The following is a 27877-nucleotide window of genomic DNA, read 5'->3' as shown; positions in this document are numbered from 1 at the left end:
GGATTTGGAGAATATAGATTCGAAAATTGGTGATGAGGATCAGGTCCTGTTACTTTTGTGTTTCTTTCTCCAATCTTTTAAATATTTTCGCGATACTATGATTTATGAAAAAAAATAATTTCGTATTGAAAAATTAAATCTGTATTAAAATCTAATGAGCAGATTGATAGGGATATTACTGAAAAATTTAATGGAGGTTAGGCGAAAGGTCTGGTTGTTAAAGGTAGAACTGAGAAAAGAGAATTTGACAATAGTAGATCTAAATTCAGACATAAAAATTTAGAGTGCAATTATTGTCATAAAATAAGGCACATTAAGGCAAATTATTTCAAATTGAAAAATAGATTGAAACAAAAGGGGAAACCTGTGAGAAAAATATTGGGACTGTCGAAACTGGTGTTGTAACTGATTAGAATGAATGAAATATTTTTTTTATGATTGATGATAGAACAAGATCTAAAAATGAATGAATTTTAGATACGACGTACTCTTATATAATGTGTTCCAATAAAGATTTATTTTTCACTTATGAATCTTGTAATGGTGGAATTGTTTTGATGGATAATAATGCTGTTTGTGATGTTATTGGTAAGGGTATAATCTGAATTAAAATGCATGATGGTATTATGAGAACGCTCACTAATATTAGACATGTTCCTAATTTGAAAAAATTGTCATCTCTTTGGGCATCTTATAGAATCTTAGGTGTAAATACACAGTTGAAAATTACGTTATGAAGATTTCTAAAGGTACTCTCATTGTAATAAAATTTTGTGGGGTTGGTAGTTTATATATTTTGCAGGGATCTACTGTCACAGGATTGGCTATAGTTTCGTCATCATCATCTTTATCTGATTCTAACATCATCAAATTGTAACATATGTGTTTGGAGCATATGAGCGAGAAAGGCTAGGACATACTAAGCAAAAGGGGATTTCTTTGTGGTCAGAGTATTGGGTCATTAAAATTCTATGAACACTGTGTCTTTGAAAAACAAAAAAGAGTTAGATTCAGTTCTCTTGCAATCCATAAGACGAAAGGTACTCTTGATTATATTCATTCAGATTTATAGGGTCCATCTCGTGTTCCATTTAAGGGTGGTATCAGGTATATATTAACTTTTATTGATAATTATTTAAGAAAAGTTTGGATTTATTTTCTTAAATATAAGAATAATGTTTACTTCACTTTCAAACAATGAAAAGTTTTGATTGAGAAACAGACATGTGACCAGTTCAAGCGGTTTAAAACAGATAATGACATAAAATTTTATGAAAGAGAATTTTATGAATTTTATGAAAATGAAGAAATTGTTCGGCATTGCACTGTTAGGATGACGCTTCAGCAAAATAATATAATCGAACGTATGAACAGAACACTTTTGGAGAAAGTGAGGTACATGATCTCTAATGCACAGTTGACAAAAGACTTTTGGGTAGAGATGATCTCTATGACTTATTATATTGTCAACCGTGTTCCTTCTGCTACTGTTAATTTCAAAACTCCTGAGGAAGTTTAGTTAGATACTTCTACTGATTATTCTAATTTTAAAATTTTTGAGTGTCCAGTATACATGCATATAAATTTAGAGTCTCGAGATAAAAAGTGTATTTTCCTCGGATATGTATTTGGGATGAAAGAATATAGATTATGGTGTCTTGATCCCAAATTTTTAAAATTTATAATCAGTAGAGATGTTATTTTTGATGAAATCTCTATGTAATTTTTCAAGAAGGAGTCTTCTAGTTCTTACCAAGCAGATGATAGTATGCAGAAGCAGGTGAAACTTGAGATTGGTAGTTTTGGTCTTTCTATTCAACAAGTGCCAGTAGATGCATCTGAATCTACTGATGAAAATAATTCAGAAGAGAGAGAATATTTCATTGCCATAGATAGGCCAAGAAGGGATATTTGACCACCACAAAGATATGTAAATTTAGTTGTATATGCTTTGTCAGTTGCAAAAGAAACTGATGTAACTGGTGAGCCTACTACCTATTTAGAGGCAATTGCTTGTAATGACTCTGCTAAGTGGTTGATTGTAATGAATGAAGAAATTGAATTTTTTTTATCGAAAAGAAACTTGGGTTCTTGTAAAGCCACCTTCAGATAAGAAAATTATTGGATGTAAATAGATTTTCAAGAAGAAAAAAGGTATTCTAGGGGTCGAAAATGCAAGATACAAAGCACGTTTGGTTACAAAGGACTATAGTCAAGTACAAGATATTGATTTTAATGAAATATTTTCACATGTTATTAAGTATAGTTTTATTCGTGTTTTACTTGTTTTAATTGTCATGTATGATTTAGAGTTGGAGTAACTTGATGTTAAGATAACTTTCTTGCATGGTGAAATTGAAAAAAAAAATTATATGAAACAATTTCAGAAATTTGAAGTTAAAGGAAAGGAAGATCATTTTTGTTTGTTAAAGAAATTTTTATATAGATTGAAACAGTTTTCAAGACAGTAGTATAAGAGATTTGATACTATGTTGGATCATGGTTATTCAAGGAACATGTATGGTCCCCCGCACACGTTATGAAGTCACGAAAATTAGTCCCCCGCACCCGTTATGATGCATTCCTTTAGGTCATGTACATTTGTATAATTATTTTTATTTTTCTTTTTTTTTCTTAGAGTCTCATATTTGTGCATTATTCGTGACCTCTCCAAAGAGTCCATATTGGGCATCGCAATTAATGTGATTGGCACCAATTGAGTTTTGAAGAGAAATTTCGACCCCTCGATTGAAAAAAAAAAAAGGAACACGTATAGTAGTTGTGTTTATTTTCAAAAGTTAGATGATGGTTCTTTTATTTATTTGCTACTTTATATTGATAATATGCTCATTACTGGCAAGAATTTGTTAGAAATTTACACTTCAAAATTGCAGTTAAGTATTGAATTTGAAATGAAACATTTGGAAGTAGTTAGAAAAATTCTTGGCATGGAGATCAAGAGAGACCGAAGAGTTGGAAAGTTATTCTTGATCCAAAACAATCATTTTGAGAAAGTTTTGAAGAAATTTAGTATGAAAGATGCTAAACCTGTGACTACTCCTCTTACTAGTCATTTTCTTTACTTTTATTCAAAATAAGGAATCATTACACTCTGGCAGTAGCACTTGGTACCCTAAATCTACGGAAGGAAGGAAAGCCAAGCTTATCCAACCGATATTCACCCCTAGCCCTTATGGGCAATTCAACTAAACATTCATAGATACAAACCCATTGATGAGGATGAGCAGAGCCTGCCTTCGCCAACACATCCGTGACCTTGTTTGCTTCCCTATAACAGTGTGTGAGAACACCTCCCCTAACCACTAGCTCAATCTTCCCCACCTCGTCACTAATGGCCCAAGGGCACTGATGATTCCTCATAAGCACTTGTTGTAACAGCCAGGAATCCGTTTCGACCACCAAATTACCAATAACACCCCGTTGTTCACATAATTGCAGCCCAAGTAGTAACGCTTTGGCTTCTGCTTGCAAGCTGGTACAAATCCCAAAATACCCAGAGAACGCAAATACCATACACCCTGCAGCGTTTCGAAGGATCCCCCCTCCACCACTCACCCCCGGGTTACCTTTCGAGCATCCATCAATATTGAGCTTAATACTGCCAGGACATGGGGCGTGCCACCTAATTTGTCGAATGAGGATGGTATCAGGCCGACCTTCTACCGAATCCAGGAATACAGGCCAATCCCACACCCGCTGCAACTCCCCGAATTTTAGCCAATAACCATCCTTTAAATCCCGAAAGACGGCCTGACATACCTCTGTAGGACTTTGCACCGTCCCCTGGAACACTGCTTTATCCCTAGCCTTCCAAATGTGCCAACATATGAGACTAGGTAAGAGTTGGTACACAAACCTAAGTCTCTCCGATTTTACCGGCTTTAACCACCAACTAATCAACCATATTCGGATATGACCGACATTAAGCGCCAACCCACATACCGAACCAAAGAATTGCCACACTGACGTTGCATGGACCCCTCCACAAACAAGTGGTGAAGAGATTCAGAGTGCGATACCGGACAGCACGAGCACTTTGATGGGAGCTGGAACCCCCTTGAAACTAATACATCATCTAAGAGAAGACGATTAAACAGAAGCCGCAGCATAAAGAAAGACACCTTAAGGGGCACGCTCGCTTGCCATATCTGGTGAAAAAGGAGAGACGGCGACCTCACCTCACAGACCTCTCTATATGCAGACGATAGCGAAAACTGTCCCGAACTAGACGCTAACCATATCATTCGAGCAGGGGAGACCCCACTAGGGCCAGCCACCTCCAGTACCTGCAGCACCATGTCGATCGGCAAAAATTCCGCTAGCCTTGACGTGACCCATTTCCTATTCTTCATAACGTGGTGAAAGGAGATGCCTTCAAGCACCTCCACCCACAGATAAAAAGCCTGTGTCCAGTCCAAATATCATACCAGAAGTTGCAACGTCCATCATGCAGACTCCACCCAATCAACAGCTCCGCTAGCCCCCTAATATCTAGCATACGTTTCCAAGTTGCCGAGCCTAAGGGAGACACGGCAACTTGGCACGGGTTGACCCTTGTGCAATACTTAGCATGTAAGAATCTCGCCCACAAGGAGACACCACACTGGAAATTCCACTATAACTTACAAGAGAAAGCCCTATATATGTCACTGAGCGAACGAAACCCCGCCCCATCTTTTTCTGTGGGGTAGCACAAGTCTCTCCATCAGATCCAATGGAATTTCTTCCTCTCGCCAACCGCTCCCCACAGAAAATCTACACACAACCTTTCAAGCATCCGAAACACTCCTTTTGGCATGACACCTACTACCAACAAGTGGATCGGTATGCTGGACAGAACATGCTTAATCAAGATAAGTTTCTCGCCAAAAGAGAGCAGCCGAGATTTCCAAGACAGCACCGTATTAAGGACCTTTTGGCACAAGTCCGAGTAATACACCTCCTTGGCTCTACCAATAAACAACGGGGCACCCAGATACCGCACTGGAAACTGCTTCCTTTGAAACTTAGTAACCCGCTCAATCACACCTTTGCGAGCTGATGAAACCCGAGGGTGCACTAAATACCCACTCTTCTGCACATTAACTAACTGGCCAGAATCATTCTGGTACCTCTCTAATACCCGTATGACTCTCTTCAATGCAGCCACACTCCCATTGGCAAAAATTATAACATCGTCAGCAAACGCCAAGTGAGATACAGGGGGGCAATGCCTCGGTACCGTGTAACCCACAGACCTCGACAAGGACACTAGAGAATTTAAGGCTCGGGAGAGAACCTTTGAACCAATGATAAACAGCGCGGGCGATAATGGGTCCCCTTGTTGTAACCCTCGCGAAGATTTGAAGAAACCATGAGGCACACCATTCACCAACACCGAGAACCAAACATTGGAAATCAACCTCCAAACCATGTCAATAAATCTTTCACCAAAGCCAAACTGGCGCAGAACCGCAATGATGAACCATCAGGAAACCCTATCATACGCCTTAGCCATGTCCAACTTAAGTGCCAGGTTCCCCCCTACACTTCCTTCCCATATCCGACATCAGTTCCTGAGCCAACAAAAAATTATCTGACATAGACCGCTCTCTAACAAAACCACTCTGCTGAGGCGAGATGATACGAGGCAGAATACCTGATAGCCGCCCTACCAAAATTCGAGATATAACCTTATTGAGAAAGTTGCTTATGCTAATAGGCCAAAATTGAGTGAAGTCCCTAGGGTTCATGACCTTAGGAAGGAGAACAATAGACGTCGCCGTAATGAAGCGAGGAAGCTCCGAGCCACAGAAGAAACTCAGAATCGCCTTGTAGACATCCCCTGCCACCACCTCCCAGGCAGACGTAAAAAATTTCCCTGTGAACCCATCTGGTCCAGCGGCACTGTCACCATCTATCTCAAAAATCACCTTCCATACCTCGTCCGCAGAGGGGATCTCCTCCAAGCCCTTATTATCGATAACATCCCATAAATCGGGAATAACATGGAGGAGATGAAATTGGCCCACAGGGTCGGCCAAGAATAAGGTACTAAAATAGTTTACTGCTTCCTTCCCAATGCCTTCCTCATCCATCACCCACTCCCCCCTTGAGTCCTGAATCCTATGAATTGTAGATCGAAAATGACGCTGCTTGACCACTGAATGAAAATATCTCGAATTTTGATCGCCGTGGTGCAGCCACTTGACCCTAGCCTTTTGACTCCAAAATTGCTCTTCCGCCGCTAATACCCTCTTCAAGTTAGCTTGAGCACGCTGGAGCTCCATATGAGCCTCGATCGATAGGTCAGATTGTACACGCTCTTACTAGTCATTTTCGACTATCAGCTGCTCAATTACTATAGTCAATTGAAGAGAAAGAGTATATGGCACAGATTTCTTATTCCAGTGCAGTCGGCAGCATTATATATGCAATGGATTGTACTTGTCTAGATATTACACAAGCAGTCAATGTGGTTAGCAGATATATGTATTGTCTTGAAAAAACACATTGACAGGTTATGAAATGGATTTTCAGATACTTGCGAGAGACTTCAAACTGTTTTTTGAAATTTGAAAGAAATAATAACACTTTGGTTGATTTTGTAAACCCTAGCTATGCCGGAGATCTTGATAAAAGAAGATCACTTTCAAGTTACGTATTCTGCATTGGTGATTGTGTAGTTAGTTGGAAAACTACTTTATAACTTGTTATAACTTTATCTATTATAAAGGCAGAATATATGGCCATGATCGAAACAATCAAAGAAGTCTTGTGGTTGAAGAGTTTGTTTGGCGAATTCAGTCTACATCAAGGTGTTACTACTATTTACTGTGATAGTCGAACTACAATTCATTTGATTAAAGATCAGATGTATCATTAGAGGACGAAACACATTGATGTGAAATTTCATTTCATTCGAGACACTATTACTGAGGGAAAAGTCCTTATTCAGAAAATTAATACCAAAGAGAATCCTGCTGACATGTTCATGAAATCTCTTCTAGTTTGCAAGTTCAAGCAATGTTTGAACTTGGTTGGTATTCGTTGTTAGTGATTTAGACCCATTAGGATATATGTGGAGAAGGTGGAGTAGATTTGCTATTGTCGATATTGGGGATATGCCAAAGTGGAGATTTGTTAAAGTGATTTTGTCTCACATCGTCTTTTTATATAAGGGAGCCTTTCTCTTAGTTGCCTATAATTATAGTGGGCCTGTGATGAAATTAAGCGTATGAAACAAAGAGAGATTTAATGGGTTATTTGAGTTTTTGGGTCATTAAACCTTTTTGTTTAGTAAATTATTTTGAGCTCTCTTGTGTTTTAAGTATTAGGTGTTTTTGGTCTAGAAACACTTTTATAAAACATTTTTGTACTCTCTTTTTCATAGTAAAATATTACTCCTCTGATCATGAACGTAGGTCAATTTGACCGAATCACGTAAATTCCTGTGTTCTTGTTTTTTTATTTTTGCTTTGTTATTTGTCTTTTGGAGTTGTCAAAAAACCTTTCGTCAATTTCTTGGGACCGGACCTAACACTTTGTATATTATGATATTATACAGATTCATTAATCTAAGCTTTAATTAAATAGCTAATCTGGTGTCCCCGTATTGAAACAATAAAATATGTAAAGGCAACCCAATAATATCTTAACTTGGTAATTAGAAACATTGAATAATCTAAAAATTGAAAAACATTTTACAAGTATATTTTAGTTCAAAGGACAAATCAAATTTCTGTGTAATATGTTAGGGATGTAAATGAACTTAATGGACTTAACATTCATATATTTGAATTTATTTATTTATTTTAACAAGTCTAATTTCACATTCAAATTTGGTTTTGTTATTCTCCAAACCAAGTTCAAACAACATTTTAGCAAGTCAAATTCAAGTAATTTATATTCTTTACATATCAGTTGCGGATATAGTAGGAAATTTGCCAAATTGTGTTTCTAATTCATTTTATAATGCATCAATCGGTTTCAAAAGATTTTTGCTTTCCCTAACAGCCCTAGTTTGTTTGAAAAGGAAACGCCTAAAGATACAAAGCGTTTTTTCATGTCCCAAACACAGAAACCAAATATTCTCAAATTCATATGCCAGAGATTTTTTTTGAAAGATATTCAAATGCCAGAGATATAAAATGTAGCAATTGATCTTAAATAATTTTTGTTCCAAACACCAGTTATTGTTATTTATCAACACACCACATAAGCATGAAAATAACGATGAAATACCACAGTCTTACTTGTACACATGCACATGCATTAAAGCCTTTTTCAATCATTGGCTGAAATTGTAGAAGAAGTCGACAAATTTTGGTGCTTCTTCTTCTCCAATTCCCATCCTTAGAAGAAATCCTCCAGGCTCTTCAAGATTTAACATAAGAAAAGCAGTCTCTGGTACTGGGGTGGCCAAAAGAGCTACATTAGAAACTTGTCCCCATCCAAAAACAAGTGCATCAAAGGAATATTTCATCCAATCAGTAACTATCGTGAGCTCTTTCATTGATGGGAAAAACTTATCTGAGGACTCCAGTGCTGTTGCATAGAGCTTGATATATTCATCTTTGATGGCATCTTTTGCTTCTTGAATCTTCAAAACAGTCTCATCAAGTGATTCTTCTAGTAGGGTTTTAACCAAGCATGAGACTGAAGCTAGAACAAAGGCATTCCCCGTGAAGTTTTCTCCGAGTGGTGGTTGAAATCTGGCTCGAGAATCGACTGGGAATTGCAAGCATATGTTTGCATCTGGACTTAGATCCAGGGCCTTTACTCTTGCCTGCATATTTGGAAATTAGATAGCTCAAAGTGCCATCTTTTGCCCGTTTGGCGTGGCCAAATTGTCAGTTTTTTTTTATAATCATGGCATTATTTTGCTACATTTCTGAATGATGTGCTTTCGTGCTTCTTATTACCATACAAGGATCTATCTAGATGCATATTTGTCGTAAGACTTGCTAATTAGAATCAAAGTTAATCTCAATTCTGCTTCCAAGAAAAAGATATGTGGACTTCATAAATCTGTTGAAATATGAAATTTTAGTTAGAAAGGTGAAGATTGTAACATTTACGACCTTCTCAATATTTAGATAATCATTAGACTTACAAACGTCTATTGTACTGAAAAAGAAAACAATAAATACCAAAACTATTTTCTTGGCTAGCTTCTAATCCATTTCGTTGCAAAAAAGAACTATCATTTCTTTATTGGCTAAAGAGGTAAATAGTAAATTTCACGACAAACATCATAGCTAACAAACTTTTAGTTATAGCTTTATGCCGAAAAAATCCCCCAAAACATGACAAACATGCACCAATGGCAAACTTATTTGGACAAAATTTTTCTCCAATATATCTGGTTTTGGGTTTGGAATGACCGAATAGAAAATAGTTTCTACTAAATTAATTCTTGCAGAGGATCTGTTTGGCATGTAATTAGTGACACTAGTTAACTCCATTCATGTGTAATTGCTTCCCTAATCTCGGTCTCAAATGATTCTAAAACACCTGATTTTAGCTTTTAATTATGAAAAGCTACTTTGCAATGTACTCAATGACTTTTCAAAGCCTGTTTTTAGCTTTTTTTTGGGGGGAAATAGAAAATGAAAAAATCAGAAATGATTGAAACCAAGCCCTATTTCCATATTAAATTGAACCAGAAATAAAGTCGAATGTACTGGTAATTCTTTTCTCAGTCCATGATGGATTTTATAGAAGGTTACTCAATGACTTTTAAAACCTCTTTTTAGATTTTTTTTTTTTGGGAAAAAAAGAAAATGAAAAATCAGAAACAATTGAAACCAAGCCCTATTTCTATCTCAAATTGAGCCAAGAATAAAGTCAAATGTATTGGTAATTTTTTTAGTCTATGATGGATTTTCTCGAAGGTTATTCTACATTTTTTAAGGTTTTTTTCCTTACTTTCATCCCCTTCTTATACCTTTCCAGTTAGGTTCAAAATTCAAATTCTAAACCTAGCAGTAGGACTCTAAAAGTCCCCTCCTAACTATTGGTTACTTAATAATGTAATGTAGAATTCATCAAATTTTCAACTAAAAGAAATAGCTTTTACCAAGAACTAGTAAAGTGAAGAAAGAAAACGTCCGAAGTGCTACTCTTGTTCTTACTATATTTTATAATTTTGTGGAAGGAAAGGAGAGGAAAAAAGAAGTAGGGAAGGGTGGTTAGTAGTCAGAGGGGATGGCGAAAAAAACCCTAATACTAAATTTAGGAATGAAAACACACATTCATTAGGTTGTATTCAATTTTTTTTTTCCAGCACAGGAGGTGTGCAATTTAAGAAACAGAAAGGAAGAATAGGGATTTAAATTTAGAACCTTTACATCCTGAGATTTCAATCTTAATCACTATGCCAAGACCTCCTTAGTGGCTAGATTCAATTTTCAATCGTATAACATGTCAATGTAGTATATCATTACACATGCCGTCTTATGTTCATTTATTATATCAAATGAGAAGAAATATTGCAAGAACCGTTTCAGCACATTCATATTTTATCGAAGTTTTTGGGAAAAAAAATGTTTCATCCTGTTTTAAATAAAATTGAACTCATAGCTTCTGGCTTTCAATGACATTAGAAACTTTTCACATTAATGTGCACTTCAGTTCTTTCTGATTACCCATGAAATTTAGTACCAATCTATTTGTTACTTATAGGTTGATTGCTACTATATACATAATAGATATATTTGCCAATTGTGAAGAAATCTTAATAAGAAAAGATTTTTGTAATGGTTGATGCTTATCCAACAAGCAAGGGAAGACTTGTAAATGGTGAATAGCATGATAGTCATAGTTTTTTACATCATCACATTGTTCCTTCTAGCTATCATTAATTATTTTGACGGTTGTTCTTGGTTCATGTTGGGGGAAAACATAAATCGTTGATCAGCTACTCTCAATCTTGACTTAGATATGATGGTGGTCTAGACTAAGGCAATCGTTCATGCATGATTTTAGTTGTACATTAAGAAAATAAATCTGCATACAAAAACAAAAAGCGAATAAAAAATTGTAGCATTAATATGATCATCTCTGTCACCTTAAACACACAATGTTAAAAATTTTCTAACCTTCCCTTTGGATTGATGCAATTATTGGGTACAATTAATAAAAAAAAAACTCAGCAATTTTCTTAAAATCTGATTCTGCCTCGAACTATAATCTACTTTAAAATTTCTTTCATTAATTACAAAAGTTATGAGCATTGCCTATGCTCAATGTGATTGGCAGAACCAGCAACTCTACCAGTAGAAGATGCATGTATTTGCAACCCTACCAGTAAACTTTTATGATTACTACAGAAACAGCGAAGGCCAATAATGAAATTAAAACTATCACGTGATGGGTTTTCCTTTTCTCCTTTTCCTAATATTCTTCTAGCAGACCTATAATTTAGAGGGAACATTTTGTTTCCACGTCAAAATATTTTTTTTTATCCTTCCTCTCTTCTTAATACATTTTCTATTTTTAACTGTCAGATCTAAAATTCAAATCCTAAATTTGACAGTAAGAAGAACTCTAAGAGTTCTCCTCCTATCCATTAAACCAACATGATTACAATATCCAACTTGTTGACCATTGTATTAGTGAATGAAGTAATATTTTAGGGGATATTTGTGATAGAGTGGAAGTAGATTACCTCCTACTTACCTTCCATATTAGTGCACAAAGAGCATCAAAGGTTGAACATCTTGTGAATTTGCCTCGTTCAACTGCTAGTTTCTTCAGTGACTCCACAAATTCCTTGGTGATGCCCAGAGTCATGAGTTGAAGTCCATCTTTTGGATCAAATTGAGTAAATTTAGAAAGAGCTGCTTCCCAACATCGATCATCAGATGCCATGCCTTGCATAGGTATGTTGCATAGATCTTGAATGGCTACGATATGCCTTTGTTCACTTATTGAAGTCGATGGAGGGAATGAATTATTGGTATAAACAGTCTTTAAAAGAGCATCCCTTGAATGGTTTGGCAAAGACGATTCGGGGACATCTCTGCCACAGGATATATGAGCCCATGATGCCAAAAAGTTAAATGCTCCTGCACCATCAAACAGAGCATGGCTGCTACCGAAGCCTACGGAAAACCCTCCACAAGCAAAACCTGTGATCTACCAACATGAGCAAAAAAAATAGAGAATTATGTAATGGAAAAAAAATACTGTGAAACTTGTCGGCAAGTTTTCTACCAAGACATTATAAATAATGTGATCTGATATGTTAATGAAACATCCATACTCAAGTATTTCATCTGTATATTTTTAGTATTTCATTTATATATTTAACCCCTTCATCCAATTGATGGACCAGAAGAAACATAAATTTGTATTGCCGTTATTGTATATTTACAACTAGTAAGGAAACATAAACCTCATAAAAGAACCACTAGTTTTTGCTAAATATCTATACAAATATAACACACTGAAGAAACACAGAGAGACTGATAATAAGAAGATTATCGAAGAAATCAGAATAATAAGTGTGACTAATACTCATAGATAAATTACATAATCAATTGGTAAAATCTAGGGTTTCTTGGGGAGTTGTATGTTCAAACCTGCACCACAACTAGTGGATTCTTAGAGATACCATCAGCATGAGGCAGCTGAGGAACAAGCTTCTCATAGCTAGGCTTGTATTCATATAATTTACCAAGTTCATCAAGTGTAGAATCAGTTTCAGCAGTGACCATAATAACACCTTCGTTATTGCAATCAATCTCCAGTTTTCCTGTTGCTTCATTTATCTTAAATCTTCCAGCTGCAGGAAACCATGAAACCAGCATCTTAGCTAGAGATTTCTTGGCTCTCTCAAAAACCTCATCAGCAAGATGAGATGATTTTTCAGTCGACGAAGACTTAAAGAAGAGTATAGTGTAAAGAATTGCTGGTGAAATTCTGTCCAGGCCAGAAAGCTCAATAGTTTGTCTTGCAACCTCTTCAGATGGCCGAAGAGTTATAGTTTCCTTCAGGGATACATGCGGTTCCATGGCTACGAAGATACTGACACAGAATTTAATGCTCTTAGCAGAAATTAAGAAAGCTGTCGCAACCTTAATCCCAAGTTACAAAAAACCTAGACACATATAAAAAAATTAATTCAGGAAGATCGGATACTGTTCTTGATCAACATGACAAATCCTTTTTGTTTAGGGAAGGTAGGTCATAGATGTCTAGTGGGGTGGCCTAAGTGCAATATGAAAGTAAATAAGTCCCAATTTTTTATGATATAAAATGAACCATCATCATATATAGAAGAAGAGGACAACTGCTACGCAATTCTAGCAAATTATTTCACCACAATTAAAACCTTTATTACATTTTAGCTGAAAAGTTAGGGCATTATATGGCTATGATTTGGCAGGCAAGTTGGTTGCTCGAAATTATATATTTATTTAGTTTTATGTCTATTGTACTTCTGATAAACCTCAAGAATTGTTTTTCAATGTCTTTTTGTGCGTAGTTGTCTAGTGATTGGAGAACGAAATGGAAGTGGATCACCTAGAATGTCTGGCAATCGGCAAATGAGTTTCTTGTGAGTTGCATCCATACAATGAAAAACCACTATCTCTACATCATTTTGATACTTCTATGATCTTATTCCTAGTGCTAGTCAAAGGTCGGATATTGCCAAGTTGTGACAGATGGAAATTTGTATATTGTTCATGCTGGAAAGATTAATCTTTTAGTTAGAATTTGCTCCTAAGTGCAGGAATGAGATCCATCACAATTGCACGCAACAAATTTTTAAATATGCAGTCATTTCTAGCTTTTGAAGGCATGATTTGCATCGGCTGCAATCAAATCCAGCCAGCTAAAGCACTTGAGCCCTAGCTGGGTCAAGAACTAGTTTAAAATCTTGAAGAATTAGTTTAAAATCTCGAACAAACTACAGAGATACTAGCTCAAAAGTTCGTTGAGCTTAATTGAAGTTTACGTGTGTATAAGTTGGATTACCTGAGATTGAGTGGTATAAGTGTCATTCTTTCTTCCAATTGGGTTTTTCATAAAAAAAATAAAAAAAAAAAACCTTGAAGAAAGAGTAGGTGATGTGCACGATTGAGTTCGAACTCGATAAATTTAAAATAAATTTGACACTTTGGCTCCATCGAGCTGACTCGACTCATTTATGACCCTAAATGCAATTATATTTCATCTTTCAACTTGCGATATGGTCTTATTTCTAATCCCTCCCGTCGTGACAATATGTTAGTTGCAATTCTATGACGTTTCACAGATTACTTGCAGCAGTAAAACGACTTTTGGCAAGCTTCTCATATAGTAAGCGACAAGTGAAGGTCAGTATTTTGCCGTTTTGTTAAAAAAGAAGAAAAGAATAAGTAATCGTTAGCATGCTGTGAGCTACGTTCCATGGCTGACATTTCTTGCAGAAAACATGCAACCTGTCCTGATCTTTTCACTGTCATTTTTCTCTATTTTTGCTTTATCAAAGCTAAAGACAAACATAAAAGGATTAGGCAAATCCTATTCTAATTAGCATTGTACTATAGTAGTGGGATCACTTTGCCCCTTTGCCTTTCTCTAAAGCTGTGGTATTATTTAAAGATCAAGCAACCGACTAGAGTCATATTTAAGCCTCCAGTTTCTTTGTTCTCGAGTTCTACAATTTGATGCTAATTGTTGGCCTGTCTGTCTTACATTGAAAACTAATTGAAATATGTTTATATATACTTATGTCTGACTCAAAACACATAAAATAATTAAAATTTACCCTTCTATGCGATATCATCAATCTTCATTCTTCATGTCATAGGTTTTCAATTGGCCAACCACATTAATGAATTCTATAGATCTTTTGACTTTGCATAACTTGCTTAAACTATATATTCCAATATATATGGACACCAAAAATATTTTTAATATGTTTCAATTCCAGAATAATTATTTCGATATTTTTACCTATTTTTTTTTTCTTGTTGAGAGAGAGACTATTTTTTTCTTCCAACTTACATAGCCATTGGTGCACGCACTTGACTTCTTTGGTAATGAAAAAAGAAAAAAAAAAAAAAAAGCCTTGCATGGCCTTTAGTTTGATATTTAATTCAATAAAATTTCTGTCACTAGGCCTCTCCTCTTCCATTGAATAAAAGATTCCCCTCATTCTTGGTACAGTTATTCCTTTTTAAAATTTTTTTTTTAATATAAGTAGGATATCTTGAATTCGACAGTTCTCACTTATACTACTCCCTCCCCCAATACAATTCAACTCATACCTCCTCCCTTCTTAATAAAATTTGATTATCCATTGAAACGTAAATTAGGACCCGAAATAAGCCAATATTTAATAGGAAAGTGCACAAGACAAATGATAAACCATTTATAGAGTCACAAAAGTTGTACATGAAAGTTTTAGTACCCTAAGATCGGGGTTGGATTTGAGCTTGAATCCCATTTGAATATGAACCCTATATTCAATCATTAGTTAAGTTGAATTTTTTATGTGTGTGTGTGTGTGTGAATTTCTTTTTCTAGAAATGTCTATTTAAAGCCTTAAATTAGTTGATGGAATTGTAATTTGACCAATAAGAAATATTATACTACACATTTATACCAATATGAACACATTATAAGATAGTTTTTTTCCATTCATAAATGCACTTATAAGGTTATCGAGGACCATATTTATAGTAAATATTTGAAGTGGTGAACATATAATTTTGTTCAAAGTAAATACTTAGAATCGCTAAAGTTAACTTCAACCTGACCAAGTTCCAACCCCTAATTAAGCCCTAAATATTAGAATAAGCTCCATTCTTTCGACAACCGGAACGTGATTAGAGATGGAATTTGTTGGGCTTCGACCACAGTCATAACAAGCTAGAAAACAAGAGAATTGGGAGTATAAGAAGGCCCAGGCCCAAAATTTCAGGAATCTGCATCAGAATTTTGACGGAAAAGACACCTCCTTAATCGAACGACAATAGAAGCGGCACAGTCCAATTCCCCGGGCTTTCTCCCTTCTTGACCAGACGAAGGAGATATGATTTCCATTCATGCGAGTAAGGGCTTAGCTTGACCGTGCGTTCTCTCCTGGTTCGGTCAGGGGCGGCACTTAGGTCATGTTTGATAATTTTAATCGATCATATCTTAATATATTCAGACATATTTGATAACCAAATATTGAATATCTGAATTAATTAAGTAGCACTAAATTTTCTAGATAAAACTTGTTTCCAAAAATAAGTAATAAGGTATTCACTTATAATTTAGAGTGGTGTATACTCAAATGTATCAAATTTAATACTTAATAATTCAATAACTTAATGAATTCAAATTTCAATTTTCAGATTTCAATTTTCAAACTTTAATTTTATCAAACTGAAATCTGAAATCTAAAATCTGAAGTTTGAATCCATCAAGTTATTGAATTGTTAAGTATTAAATCTAATATATTTGAATGCATATCACATTCGGCGATAAGTGAATAGCCTATGACTTAGTTTTGGGAGCAAGTTTTGCTTAGAAAATTCAATGCCATTTAATTAATTCAAATATTCCATTTTTGGTTATCAAATGATCTGAATATGTTAATATCTAAATCCATTAAATCTAAGTGTAGAATTGAGCTATCAAACAGGGCTCTAGCTCCATAGAGAAGGAAGGGGCTACCTTTCACTAACATAATGTAAAGACTAGAGTTTTAGCCATAGAGAAGGACTCAGTTCTTTCCGATGCTAAATCTAATGCCCTTTCCTAGCCAGTCATTGGGATGTTTTTCTTTTCAGAAATTATAGAAAAAGGGTAAGCGCTTTCAGCCAGTTATCTTCCTGATGAGCTAGTGGCAAGAATTGCTATCTCTAGTGAAGTATCAGCGGGAAATAAATAACCTATACAGAGCAAAGCAAGCTCCAGTGCTGGGCTGTCTTTCTATTGAGTACCTGCTACAAAGCTTGTGTAGCAAGCCTACATAGGGTACAAGATCGAGAAGGAATAGAATTTCCCTTCGAAGTGAAACGAAAGAAAAGAATTGAAAAATCCACTTTAGAACATGATTATTGAGGGTTTTGGCAATCACGCCATGCGATAGTATATAAGTCGAGACAACAAATACAATAGACATTGAACAACAAAAGAAAATAGGCATCAATTATTCAACTAGTATATATACAAGGGAGAGGGAGCAAGTAAGTCGAGCTACTCATGAACAGCTTAGCACTCAACTCGAACATGATAAAACCTTTAACTGCTCAAGTAGCAAATCAAGTCGAATTCAAGTTTGAAAGTGCTGTATACGCCCGAGTACTCGTCAAGAAGAATTGAGTATTAATAATATTTAGTTTTTAATTTTAGATATTTTACTTTTTATTCAAAATTTAGTTTTTAAATATTTTACTTATTATTTAATGCTTATCCTACAAATGCTCGAAGTGCTCATAATGTTATTGAAAAAATTTGGTTAGATTTAAAAAAACTAATGAGCAAAACCTCGATTAAACTCGAAAAAATAAGGCACCGCTACTCGAGTTTGACTCGACTACATATTGAAAACACCTCCAGAAAAGAGTTCACAATAATTGGATTGTTGCTAAGAATGTGCAGAAGAGAAATGGACGTAACAATTGAACTTAAAACCTGCAGAGTAGGAGTATGAGAAGATTAATGGAAATACAACCATTGATCCAACTACAGTAAACAAGTTCATATGCCATACACGGTTTCAAGACCACGCCTTCTCAGTGAAGCGAGGAACAGAGGTTCTTGTTTCTGGTGTTTTTTTCGTCACACCCCGCCCGGGGGGGGGGGGGGGGGGAAGAAGAAGAATTCATGTCGTACAGAACGTGTAAAAAGAATATAACGCAGTGATACTTGCATAAAACAGGGAACTGAACAGCTCCATTGTGGAAAGTGTCAATACAACCATACAACAAATTAGATTTATCAGCTTTAGGCCTCCTCCCCTTCTAACATAGTTACAAGCGGGGAGGAAGGTAACTCTAGAACTGTAGTTATACTGAGGAACCTAAATCAAAGGTTAAATCTTGGTTAGCATCCAAACCTGTAAGTGGTGCTGGTCGAACAAAGTTTGAATATGCAAGGGATATTCATTGGAATGGTTACCAACAAGACGAAGCCAGCAGGGTGTGGAAAATTGCTGGGAGCTTTATAGCTTTGCTGTTGCCTTTACTGCATCAGGAGGAAGTCACACTACCGAGTCTGGGAGAGGTTTGGACTCAAAGAATGTCGAAACTTCCCGATAAAGGTTTTCTTCCTCGAATGGCTTTGAGACATAGCCATCCATTCCACTTTCCAAGCATTTGTCTAATGTGGCATGGATCACATCAGCTGTCATGGCCAGTATTGGCAGATGCCATGCACATCTTTTTGTGGCTTCATCGTTATTGACGCACCCGACATTCCACTGCTCATTGGCATTTTTTTCCATGTCTCTAATAAGACGAGTCGCTTCAAAACTGGAATCATAGGATAAAGCAGAAAATTAGGCTTTTAATCACTTCCAGAGCAGAGGCCAGGTCTAACACAAAAAAATATAGAAATAAAGACTGGAAATTCCTCTGTAAGAGACGACGATCCAGTATAAACATTTATTTCTCTGTAATCGCATTACCACATATATTATATAAATAAAGATGATTCAAGGCTGAAATTCGAATGGCAGATCAAATATTGGATATGAAAATTTCAGGACATACCCATCCATTTCCGGCATCTGTATATCCATGAAGCAAGCATCGAAACTATGTGGCACCTCAAGCTTCTTAATAGCAGCTTTACCACTCTCAACACACTCAACAATAGCCCCAAATTTTTTGAGGGCACCAGCAGCAACTCTGCGGTTTACAATGTTATCATCAACAACCAATATTTTCTTGCCATCGAGCAGACCACGAAGGAAAGTAGATCCCTTGCACATGTCCTTTCCTGGAATCTTCTTCCCCAATCCCAAAACCTGTTGAAGGCATGCAACCACCATACTCGCTCTCAAAGGTTTCACAATCACAGTATCTGCAAAGCCTGCTGCTTTAGCCTTGTCAAATTCGCCATTGCTAATATTGGTCGCTAGAAGGATCATTTTGGGCTCTTTATAAGTGTGGCCATTCTGTTTGCGGTTCAATAGTTGTAAACCAGAACAACCATCCTCATCAGACATCCATGAATCTTTCTCAACTATAATCATGTCTGGCAGCCTTTCATTTCTGTCCAGATGAAGAAGAATTGTCAATCGACAGGGGTGGCATCACATACAGAAGGAAATAAATGGAGATGAACAAAAATACAGTTTGTCAGTCACATAACATTACTTCTAAAAATCACATTTAATTCCTGTTGGGAATTTACTCCTTTTAATCCCTGTTGGATGTCACTTATGGCTCTATAAGCTTTTTCGTCTGAGGCTAAGTCAAGGCTACTATTGCCAATAGAAGGAAATGCAGAAGACACAGGCAACTTCATTGGACACTGCTGAAACGAGAATTAGTGTTCAGCGAGCAATGTATGCTGCAGTACCCCATTATAGACAACTAAATCTGCAAGTAACTTGTAGTGCTAAGTAGTTTATTGACACTATCTCCAGTAGCATATGCCCAACGTAAGGCTTTCCCTGTTTGCTGTTTACTAGTTTAGTTCTTTATTCTTTGCTTTTTCAGTCTGCTATTGATGGAAAACCGTGAATAATTATCTCAATAGACCATATCTGAAAGGAGCTGTTAGCATATCCTCAATGACCAGCAATTACCTTGACAATAGTTTCTACAAAACTTTCAGTAACCTTCAAAAAGGAACAATAACAAACATAAAGCACAACCTAAAAGCAAACAAAATGAAAAATTTAACAAATGGGCCAAATTTTTTAAGTACAAAAATTAAGGGTAGAATTGGGAATTGGTCAGTGGGACAAAGAGAGTACAAGAAACCAGTAATTCATAGAAAGCGGTCGATTTAAATGAGTTGCATTCTGAATATTAAACTCAAGAAGAAATGAATGTCTAGTAAAAGGTGAATCATATAGAAATGACACATCTTTAACTCGAATCAAAGATGAACTTCTTTGACTACAAATTCTTTTTCAAAACTTATATTAAATAGATCAACGTTCTCCACATAAAACGTACCAATATGCACAACTTCATATGTTCAATGATATCTATTCCCGAATAAATGAATTTGTAATCCTTCATCAAAATCTATACTACCAGGATAGAAAGCATCAGCGTCTAAGTCAAGCTTGACTCGATTTAAGATTGTGTCTAGTCAATCTAAAGATCTGACAGATCAAGTTAAAATAAGTGCATAAACAAATTAAAATAAGTATTTTGGTCACAAACTCAATGGATTGAAAATTGTAGAAAGCTGAAGTGCAAAAGCATTAATGTAATTCTACCAGAGGCAAGAAACTTACAGAGGAATAATGGAACCATTCTTCCGGAAAAGATCAGCCACTATCCTGATGCTATTGACAATTTCAACCTGGATACCTAGTCTCTTGAGATGGTATCTTGTCACAGCAGCTCTAACTGGTTTAGCATCAACCAGAATGGACTTAAAACCTTTAAATGCTGAAGGCAGATCATCAGAGATGGATTTTTTCAGGTCACTGACAGCATATTTCTCACATCTTCGGAAGTCAACTGTGAATGAGAACGTACTTCCAATTTTTGGCCGGCTAATGAAGTTTATCTGACCACCCATCAGCTCAACCAAGCACTTACTAATACTCAACCCAATACCAGTTCCTCCATAATTTCTGGATGTTGAGCTGTCAGCCTGCATAAATGGTGTGAAAATGCGATCTTGTGCATGCAACGCAATCCCAATTCCAGTATCCTCAACACAAACTGACAAACTGACTTTCTGAGAAGCATCATCAGTCTTCACTTTACCAGAATCATGATACCCAGTGTCTTCGTCTGCAATCAAATGCTTAAAAGTATGCCAATTGTTTTGGTTATCTGCAGCTTCATAGCCACTTAAAGTTTGAAATTGATGATCACCAGGTACACCCTCAGATTCTCCATTCATGCAGTTTATCATTTTTGCATCCATGACAGCTGTTGCTTGTTCAAGTAGATGGACTTTCACGAATACATGACCTTGCTCAGTAAACTGTCAGAAAAATTTCTGCTATGAGCACTGTGAACAGATGTACAGAAGACCATTACTGAAAGAGAATACTTGACTCCTGCCTAGATTCCGAACAAAACCAATACTGGTAAAGAATTTTTAGTTTTAGAAAGCCATCCAGTAGGTACCAAAAACCAAATGATAGACAACTGGGTTTCCAGGTCCAAGGCTACAATCAACAGAATATCTAAAACGAAAACTAATAGGCTCCATAATGGAGATGATTTAACAGCAATTATAGTTTTAACAACATGAAAAGCAGCAAGCATTCCATGGTTCACTTACTTTGACAGAATTTCCCACAAGGTTTGTGATCACCTGTCGAAATCTTCCTTGGTCACCCATGACAAATTCAGGAACTTTATCAGAAACAAAAACTGCCAACTGAAGTCCCGTGGTTTTACAGATTAGATGCCAGCAATTACATGGTTTGAAGTTCCATTCAGTTGTTCCCACGCAAACAAGGTAGAGGGATACAAAAACACAAGAAAAAACCATCAAATTAGTCTGTAAACAACGGTTCATCAACTCTATAAAACCAGAAACAGGAAGAACACTTATAAGCAGAACTGTTCAATCTTATTACCATACGGTCAGCCTCACCTCAATTCCTTTCCGCCTGGACTTCTCAGAAAATAAAGAAACAACATCATCCAGTGTCGAGCGAAGGTTAAAAGGAACCGTCTCGAGTACCAACTTCCCAGCTTCAATTTTTGCACGGTCAAGCACTTCATTTATTATTTTTACAAGTGCCCTTCCACAGGCTTCAGCAGTTTGAGCATAGTCCTTTTGAGTTGCACTCAAATCTGTGTCCAGAAGAAGAGCGAGCATTCCTGCATTTACATATCAAGATTTGTAAGAATAAAATCAAGGTATTTTAAGCATACAAGTACTCAAGATTCAAAGGAAAACTGAATGTAGTAGAATTGAAATGAAATTTCCAACATACCAAGAATACCATTCATTGGAGTCCTTATTTCATGAGAAACAGTTGCTAGAAACTGGCATTAGCACAAGGGATAAAAAGGTGAAAAGATTATTTATTGAAACAACAGTAAAAGATCTCATCCAAAAAAGTTCTGATGAAAAACCTGCGATTTGGCAACATCAGCAGCCTCTGCTCGAACCTTCAGTACCTGCATCTCATGGAAGTCATCCTCAACCTTGACAATGTGAATTGCAGCACTATATATAATATATCCAACTAAAAAGCCAACCACAAAGGCCAACATCGCGGTGGTCAGTGCAGACCATGGTGTTGGAGCTTTCTGAAGATATCTGTGCAAAAACCCAAATAAAGAACCTGAGATTGCTTCCTGGTTCACCAGCTCAAGGATCAAAGGCCATGTGAACTTACCTACACATCATCTCATGCTTACGATAAGGATCCCCAAAGTCAAGCCCGCTGACATGCTCAAGAGCCATATCTCCAACTTCATACTGGTTTCCATACATAATTAGAGGATCAGAAGAGTTGGTAACATCATAAACATTCACCACAATTGCTTGATGCCCAGCAAGTTGACTTAGTAAATTTTCGACAAGAGATTCAACATCAAAGGCTCCACCTAGATACCTGCTCAGCATGTGCATTATTTAGCATATGAAGCTATTCATAAAAAGAACAGCATTCAAAGAAGATGATTGAAGAAAGACGATGCAAGTCAATCATTACATTTTCTTGACACAGAAGGCTACATCCAAGACTACTTATTTTGCAAATTGTCAGCAGTTGGGTATTTCTACAATATTATTTTCTCAATAATCAAAACAGAAGTCAAAAAAATGTGAATTTGCAAAGGCAATGGACAAGGTGGTCATACTTGCCTTGCAAGATTACGGAACCATCCAAGAAAAATAAAAGCTGAACATAAATATTAATTTCCTTTTCATGAGTATAGAAATTTCACAGAATAAGAGAGAGCTGTCCTTTTAAAGAGAGTATCTTGTTCTTTTGACTTTCTATCTGATTACTACACAACCATGTATAGTCTCAAATAAAATTTTTCACTACATACACTAGTAATCTAGGCCTTTCTTTTTAAAAACTTTTAGCAGGAGAGGGACACGAAGCAAGCTGGAAGGGGAAGGGAAATGGAGATGGTGAAAATTGAACCTTGATTATATTACGACAAACAAAGACCAAAAGTCAATCAGCATTTATCAACTCAATGAAGTTTCATCGAATTGGCAAGCCTAAGATGGTAAATGGATTGTATTTTTAATTGCACATTCACATAGAATGATGTAAAAGCAGTTAACTGTGAGTTACAACTCAGCAGGTCAATTCATCAGAAATACGATCAAACCACGACCCCTAAGTTCTTCAATCATGAGAGACATCACTATGAATCTCTCTAAAGGGAGGAGACAAACCATATTCTCTTTGTGCTTTCCTTTGGCGGAAGGAATTTTTTTTTTTTTTTTTTTTTTTTTTTTTTAGGAGGGCGGAGGGGGATTGGTGTAGCATGGTAGGTGGTAATCATATTCCTTTCCCACTTTAGACACACATGGAACACCCCTTCTGTAAAATTTCTTCCTAGTTTTCTAGTAATTCAAGTAATCTATTAACAATGCCAGCTGCACCACCATCTCAAAGACTTTTTTGCCTTTTCGGAGAAAAGGGAAGCCCCTAGATGTGAATAAATAGATTAGCACAACCTACACTTTTCTCTCATAGCAATTTCGTTACCACAATGTGATTGTCTACAAGTTGCAGTTGCAATTCTGCAGACAACACTAGGCAATTAATGTGCCATCTAAGAACATTGAAACTGAATCCTAACATGATCATGGAAAAGAGCCAAACGAAACAATCAACTTCAAGTAGAATCCCAACACATTGGCTGGGATGATCTAATGGCTTGCATTTTAATCCAAACATGTTGGCTAGGATGATCGAATGGCTGGGGTACTCTAAGGTGAAAATTGGATAATAAGATATGTGATGATTATGCTCATACTCAACAGATCCCATATTCTGGAAATTCTTCAATATTATATTAATACTTAAATGGTTGACATTGACAGAGGGCTCATTCCAAAGCACAAGTATTACACCAAAAAAAAAAAAAGTTTGCAAGCTTCATTTTAATGCACAGGCACAACAAACCATAAATGCAAAACATATTTGAACAACTTGAGAGTGGCCATGGGATGCTCCCAACATAAGTTCACAAAAGTAACGGTGAAGTAACAAAAACAAATGCAAAGCCTACCCTGCAGTTGCTTGGATACGTTCCTCCTTTGTGGGATTTGGGGAGAGCTCAGTTCTGTAAACAGGAATCGTCAAAACAACCCCAAGATGGTGAGAACCCAACAGTCTAAAAGGGCTTGTAAGAACAGCCTTTCCTGTATTTCTAGCCCTCAAGATATTTTCCCGATCTTCCTGTATAATAAATAATAAATAATCCCAATTTTATTTTACTTAATATAATCCTGAAATATGTAATAATTTCCAATCACAAGCATCATAAACAAATTCAGATTGAATACATTCAATTCATTACCTCCCCAGACATCATATCCAGTGATCCAAGATACGACAGCGTTTCTTGAGAGAATATCACAGGGGCATACTCATCTCTAATAGGAGAAGGCTCCCCTTTCATTGTCTTTATAATCCATCCATGCTGCCTCTCAAAGTCTTCCCTCCCAGAATTCACAACCTTCTGTGCATAAGCTACCCCATTAAACAATGGCCTTTCAAAACCTGTTCTGTCTGCATACTCGGCAAAGGTGTTCTGAGAGTTCCCCATCCAAAAAAAAAGTAAGGTCACCTCATAATTGTCCAAAAATATTAAGCCCCAGGTAATCAACAAAAGCATAAGCTTTTAAAGAACCGAAGTATAAAGCTGATAGCAACAATGAAAACCCTGAATACGAGAGACAAAATTAAACGAATTTTCAAGCTGAAATGCAATTATAAAGACAAGAAATAGCTCAAACCTGATCTATTGCAGAAGGGTTCTTGAGATAATGAAAGGTGGAAATCAGGATTGCAAGGGCATGGACATGATTAACACTAACACTAAATTGATCTTGTAGCATCCTTGCCCTCTGATCACACATACTCGCAAGAACCTCCTTCCTTCTTTCCTTGGTTACAACATCCAATCTTGTATATATAGTTCTACTACCAAACAACATAAGTACAATCCAAAGTGCCAAAATTTTAGGAAGCCAAGCTCTTGGGAAGAACTTGTACTTCCTCTTTGTCCCCAACTGTTCATTCACCGTCACAGCCACCATGTGATGACTTTGCTGCATCTTCTGCCCCATCACAGCAGCAGCAGCCTATCTTCACTTTCACTTCCTCTCTGTTCAACTCTTCTCCACATCATATCCCTTACCTCAAGAAAGCAAGCAACCAAGAAAAGATACTTATATAATTCATAAACACATGAGGCAGAATCATGACTTTCCTCAGAAGATGTGCAGTCTTTCGAGACTCTTCACTTTTTTGTGCAATACAATAAAAAGAGTTCTTTCTTACAACATTGTTTTGTGTGACTAATAATTAGACACCCCAAAACCCACAATCAAATATCAGCACGCAAATTATTTCCCCTTCTTTAAAAAAAAAAAAACAGAACAAAACAAGACTAAATCAAAGCTTATCCATCAAATCCCCCCCTCGTGGAACAAGCAGCATGTCTTGCAGCTGCCATCAAAAGACGGACAAAGCTCAAATTCCCAAAAGGGCTCTAAAAGAAAATGGAAAAAAAAGCCTCTCTCTTCCTCAAGAGTCCGCTTTAGAATTAGCAATGAGGCATGAGGATCTGAATGCAATAAAAAATATAAAAAAAAAAAGTGAAAAACTTTACTATAATCATGAAAATGTAAAATACCCTCTTCTTCCTATTCTCTCTCTTTCTTCCTTTCTTTCTCTATATCTCTGCAAGCGTGAAGTTCAGTTAGAATATAGAGAATCCAGACAAAGAAGAGCACGTTCACTGTTTTCTCTGTTCATCACTCTTTAAAATATTACCACATTCTTTCCTTCTTCACTAAACTCAAAGAACAAAACCAAGAGATCATTGACCAGCTAAGCACTAATAATGCCAATAGAGAGAATAATCAGCAGTATCAGATAAGCAAAACTACTTTAAAAAACAAAAAGGCAAAAAGCCCACTTTTTATTGAAGAAAATGAACTGTTTTCTTGGTTTTTTGCCTTTGTATTGTACTACTACTTGAGAAGGAGTTTCTTTAATTAATTGCAATAATATGGTTTTATTGGAATAATAAAGAAATGCTGCTTACCACTTTTTAGAGCAACTGAATCGAATATGAGGATTTTTGCAGATACGCTCTTGTCCCCCAAATCCTCTAAACTATTGTCCTGACCCTTCTCTCTCTCTCGTCCTTCTTCTCACTCTACAACTTTTGTTTTTCTCTCAGAAAAAGATTTTTAGCCTAGCCCAGTTGGCCATTTTGCTTGCCTTGCCCTTCTTGACCATTTCTTTTCTTACTTACTCGCATCTGTTTATTTGAAGGCTCCTCCGTTAAAAATAGTTTAGGACGTGTTTTTTTGGCAGACATTTTGGACATTTCATTTATCTTCATCACTAGGTAAACTACTCCTAACTTATAGTATGGGATACGGATATTTTTATGCACGCAAGTTGACTCAATTGATAAGAGTTCAATATTTCGTTTACCCACAATTTACGTTTAAATCGTGTTATTATCATTTTTAGTCGAAAATTGACTTTTAAGTATCAGTGTATACTGCAAATTGAGCTTAATATAAGAAAAAATAAATGTTAGTATATACTCACGAAACCAATTTAGCTCAAGTGATAAGAGTTCAGTACTTCATTGAATAAAAATAAATTTGTGTCTCAATCTCATTTTCTTTTGTGACCTGTAAGTATTATGAGCCAATATCATGCCTTGGCTATGGAATCCTCTCACCCAAGGATTAGAAGGGGGAGGAAAAAGAAAAAGAAAAAGGACAAATGGATGTTGTTTTGTTCAATCAGCTGCAGCTGCATTAACTATCTGCATTAACTAAAATAATAAAGAGAAGTTGAAAGTTGAAACTGCCCAAGAAAATGAATTGCAGGGCTATTTTGTAATTTGGGGAGAAGTAGGGGGACTGTGTGAAAAAAATACACAGTTGAAAAGGAACAAGAAATGATTTCAATGGCCCTTTGAAGGGAGATGATTGGCTGCTCTCAAAAAGAGTGAAAGGCCAACAGCAGCTTGGCTGTTTGTAAAAATGTTATTGGTATGTTATTAGTTTTTTTAGAACATTTTTGAAAGGTTATGATATGTGGGGCAAGACAATTTTCCAGCTTTAATAGCTAAACATGGGAATATAATCGGTAAGACTTGGCTGAGCTGTTGAAACTCGTATTCATCTCATGGAAATTGGAATAAAGGCGAGTAGATGAAAATAAAATAAGAGAATCTCTCAAATTACTTTTGACAAATTGGTCATTTTCATTTTCAATATATGTTTAACCGATTTTTTTTATTTCCAATCAAAATATAAAAATTTTAGATACTGACTGTTTTAAATCGAGTTATCGTAAAAATTAAGACAGGCGTAATGAAAGCTATATATTTTCTTTCTTTAGCGAAAGCTATATATTTTCTTAGTTATGTGAGATATAGTGTAAAAAATTAATGTTGAAGTTCAAATATATATATGTGTGTGTGTGTGTGTGACCAGCTGACATGAGAGCTGAAATTGGTTTTATAGGAATGAAAATTTTCTTATGCTTACTTTTCTGAAGGGG

General features: G+C 36.1%; 3 protein-coding genes across 6 annotated transcripts; all 3 read right to left on the bottom strand.

Moving 5' to 3' along the window:
- Positions 1 to 3105: 3105 nt before the first annotated feature.
- On the bottom strand, positions 3106 to 5434 carry LOC140016563 (uncharacterized). Its single transcript, XM_072070113.1, has 3 exons — positions 4760 to 5434; positions 3964 to 4424; positions 3106 to 3823 (listed from the first exon to the last, which is right to left on the bottom strand). Exons 1-3 carry the CDS (start codon positions 5432 to 5434, stop codon positions 3106 to 3108), a joined length of 1854 nt encoding a protein of 617 aa, XP_071926214.1.
- A 2816-nt stretch (positions 5435 to 8250) lies between these two features.
- Positions 8251 to 13019, bottom strand: LOC113718441 (brassinosteroid-related acyltransferase 1-like). Its single transcript, XM_027243347.2, has 3 exons — positions 12588 to 13019; positions 11683 to 12141; positions 8251 to 8788 (listed from the first exon to the last, which is right to left on the bottom strand). Exons 1-3 carry the CDS (start codon positions 13017 to 13019, stop codon positions 8291 to 8293), a joined length of 1389 nt encoding a protein of 462 aa, XP_027099148.1. The 3' UTR covers positions 8251 to 8290.
- A 4812-nt stretch (positions 13020 to 17831) lies between these two features.
- On the bottom strand, positions 17832 to 27755 carry LOC113717782 (histidine kinase 4). 4 transcript variants are annotated; one of them, XM_072070264.1, is made up of 13 exons: positions 26394 to 26527; positions 25078 to 25481; positions 24639 to 24872; positions 24348 to 24517; positions 22487 to 22705; positions 22347 to 22407; positions 22221 to 22265; positions 22079 to 22130; positions 21733 to 21962; positions 21415 to 21513; positions 20408 to 21111; positions 18702 to 19205; positions 17832 to 18461 (listed from the first exon to the last, which is right to left on the bottom strand). In XM_072070264.1, exons 2-13 carry the CDS (start codon positions 25408 to 25410, stop codon positions 18191 to 18193), a joined length of 2922 nt encoding a protein of 973 aa, XP_071926365.1. In that variant the 5' UTR covers positions 25411 to 25481; positions 26394 to 26527; the 3' UTR covers positions 17832 to 18190. The 4 variants fall into 4 exon arrangements, with proteins under 4 accessions (XP_071926365.1, XP_027098392.1, XP_071926364.1 ...); XM_027242591.2 differs by having other exon boundaries at positions 22221 to 22407; positions 26394 to 27755; XM_072070263.1 differs by having other exon boundaries at positions 22221 to 22407; positions 25078 to 25476; positions 26394 to 26530.
- Positions 27756 to 27877: the final 122 nt, after the last annotated feature.

The sequence above is a fragment of the Coffea arabica genome, chromosome 11c (assembly GCF_036785885.1).
Source record: "Coffea arabica cultivar ET-39 chromosome 11c, Coffea Arabica ET-39 HiFi, whole genome shotgun sequence".
Classification (NCBI taxonomy): Eukaryota; Viridiplantae; Streptophyta; class Magnoliopsida; order Gentianales; family Rubiaceae; genus Coffea; species Coffea arabica.
This window is presented reverse-complemented; position numbering and strand designations above follow the sequence as displayed.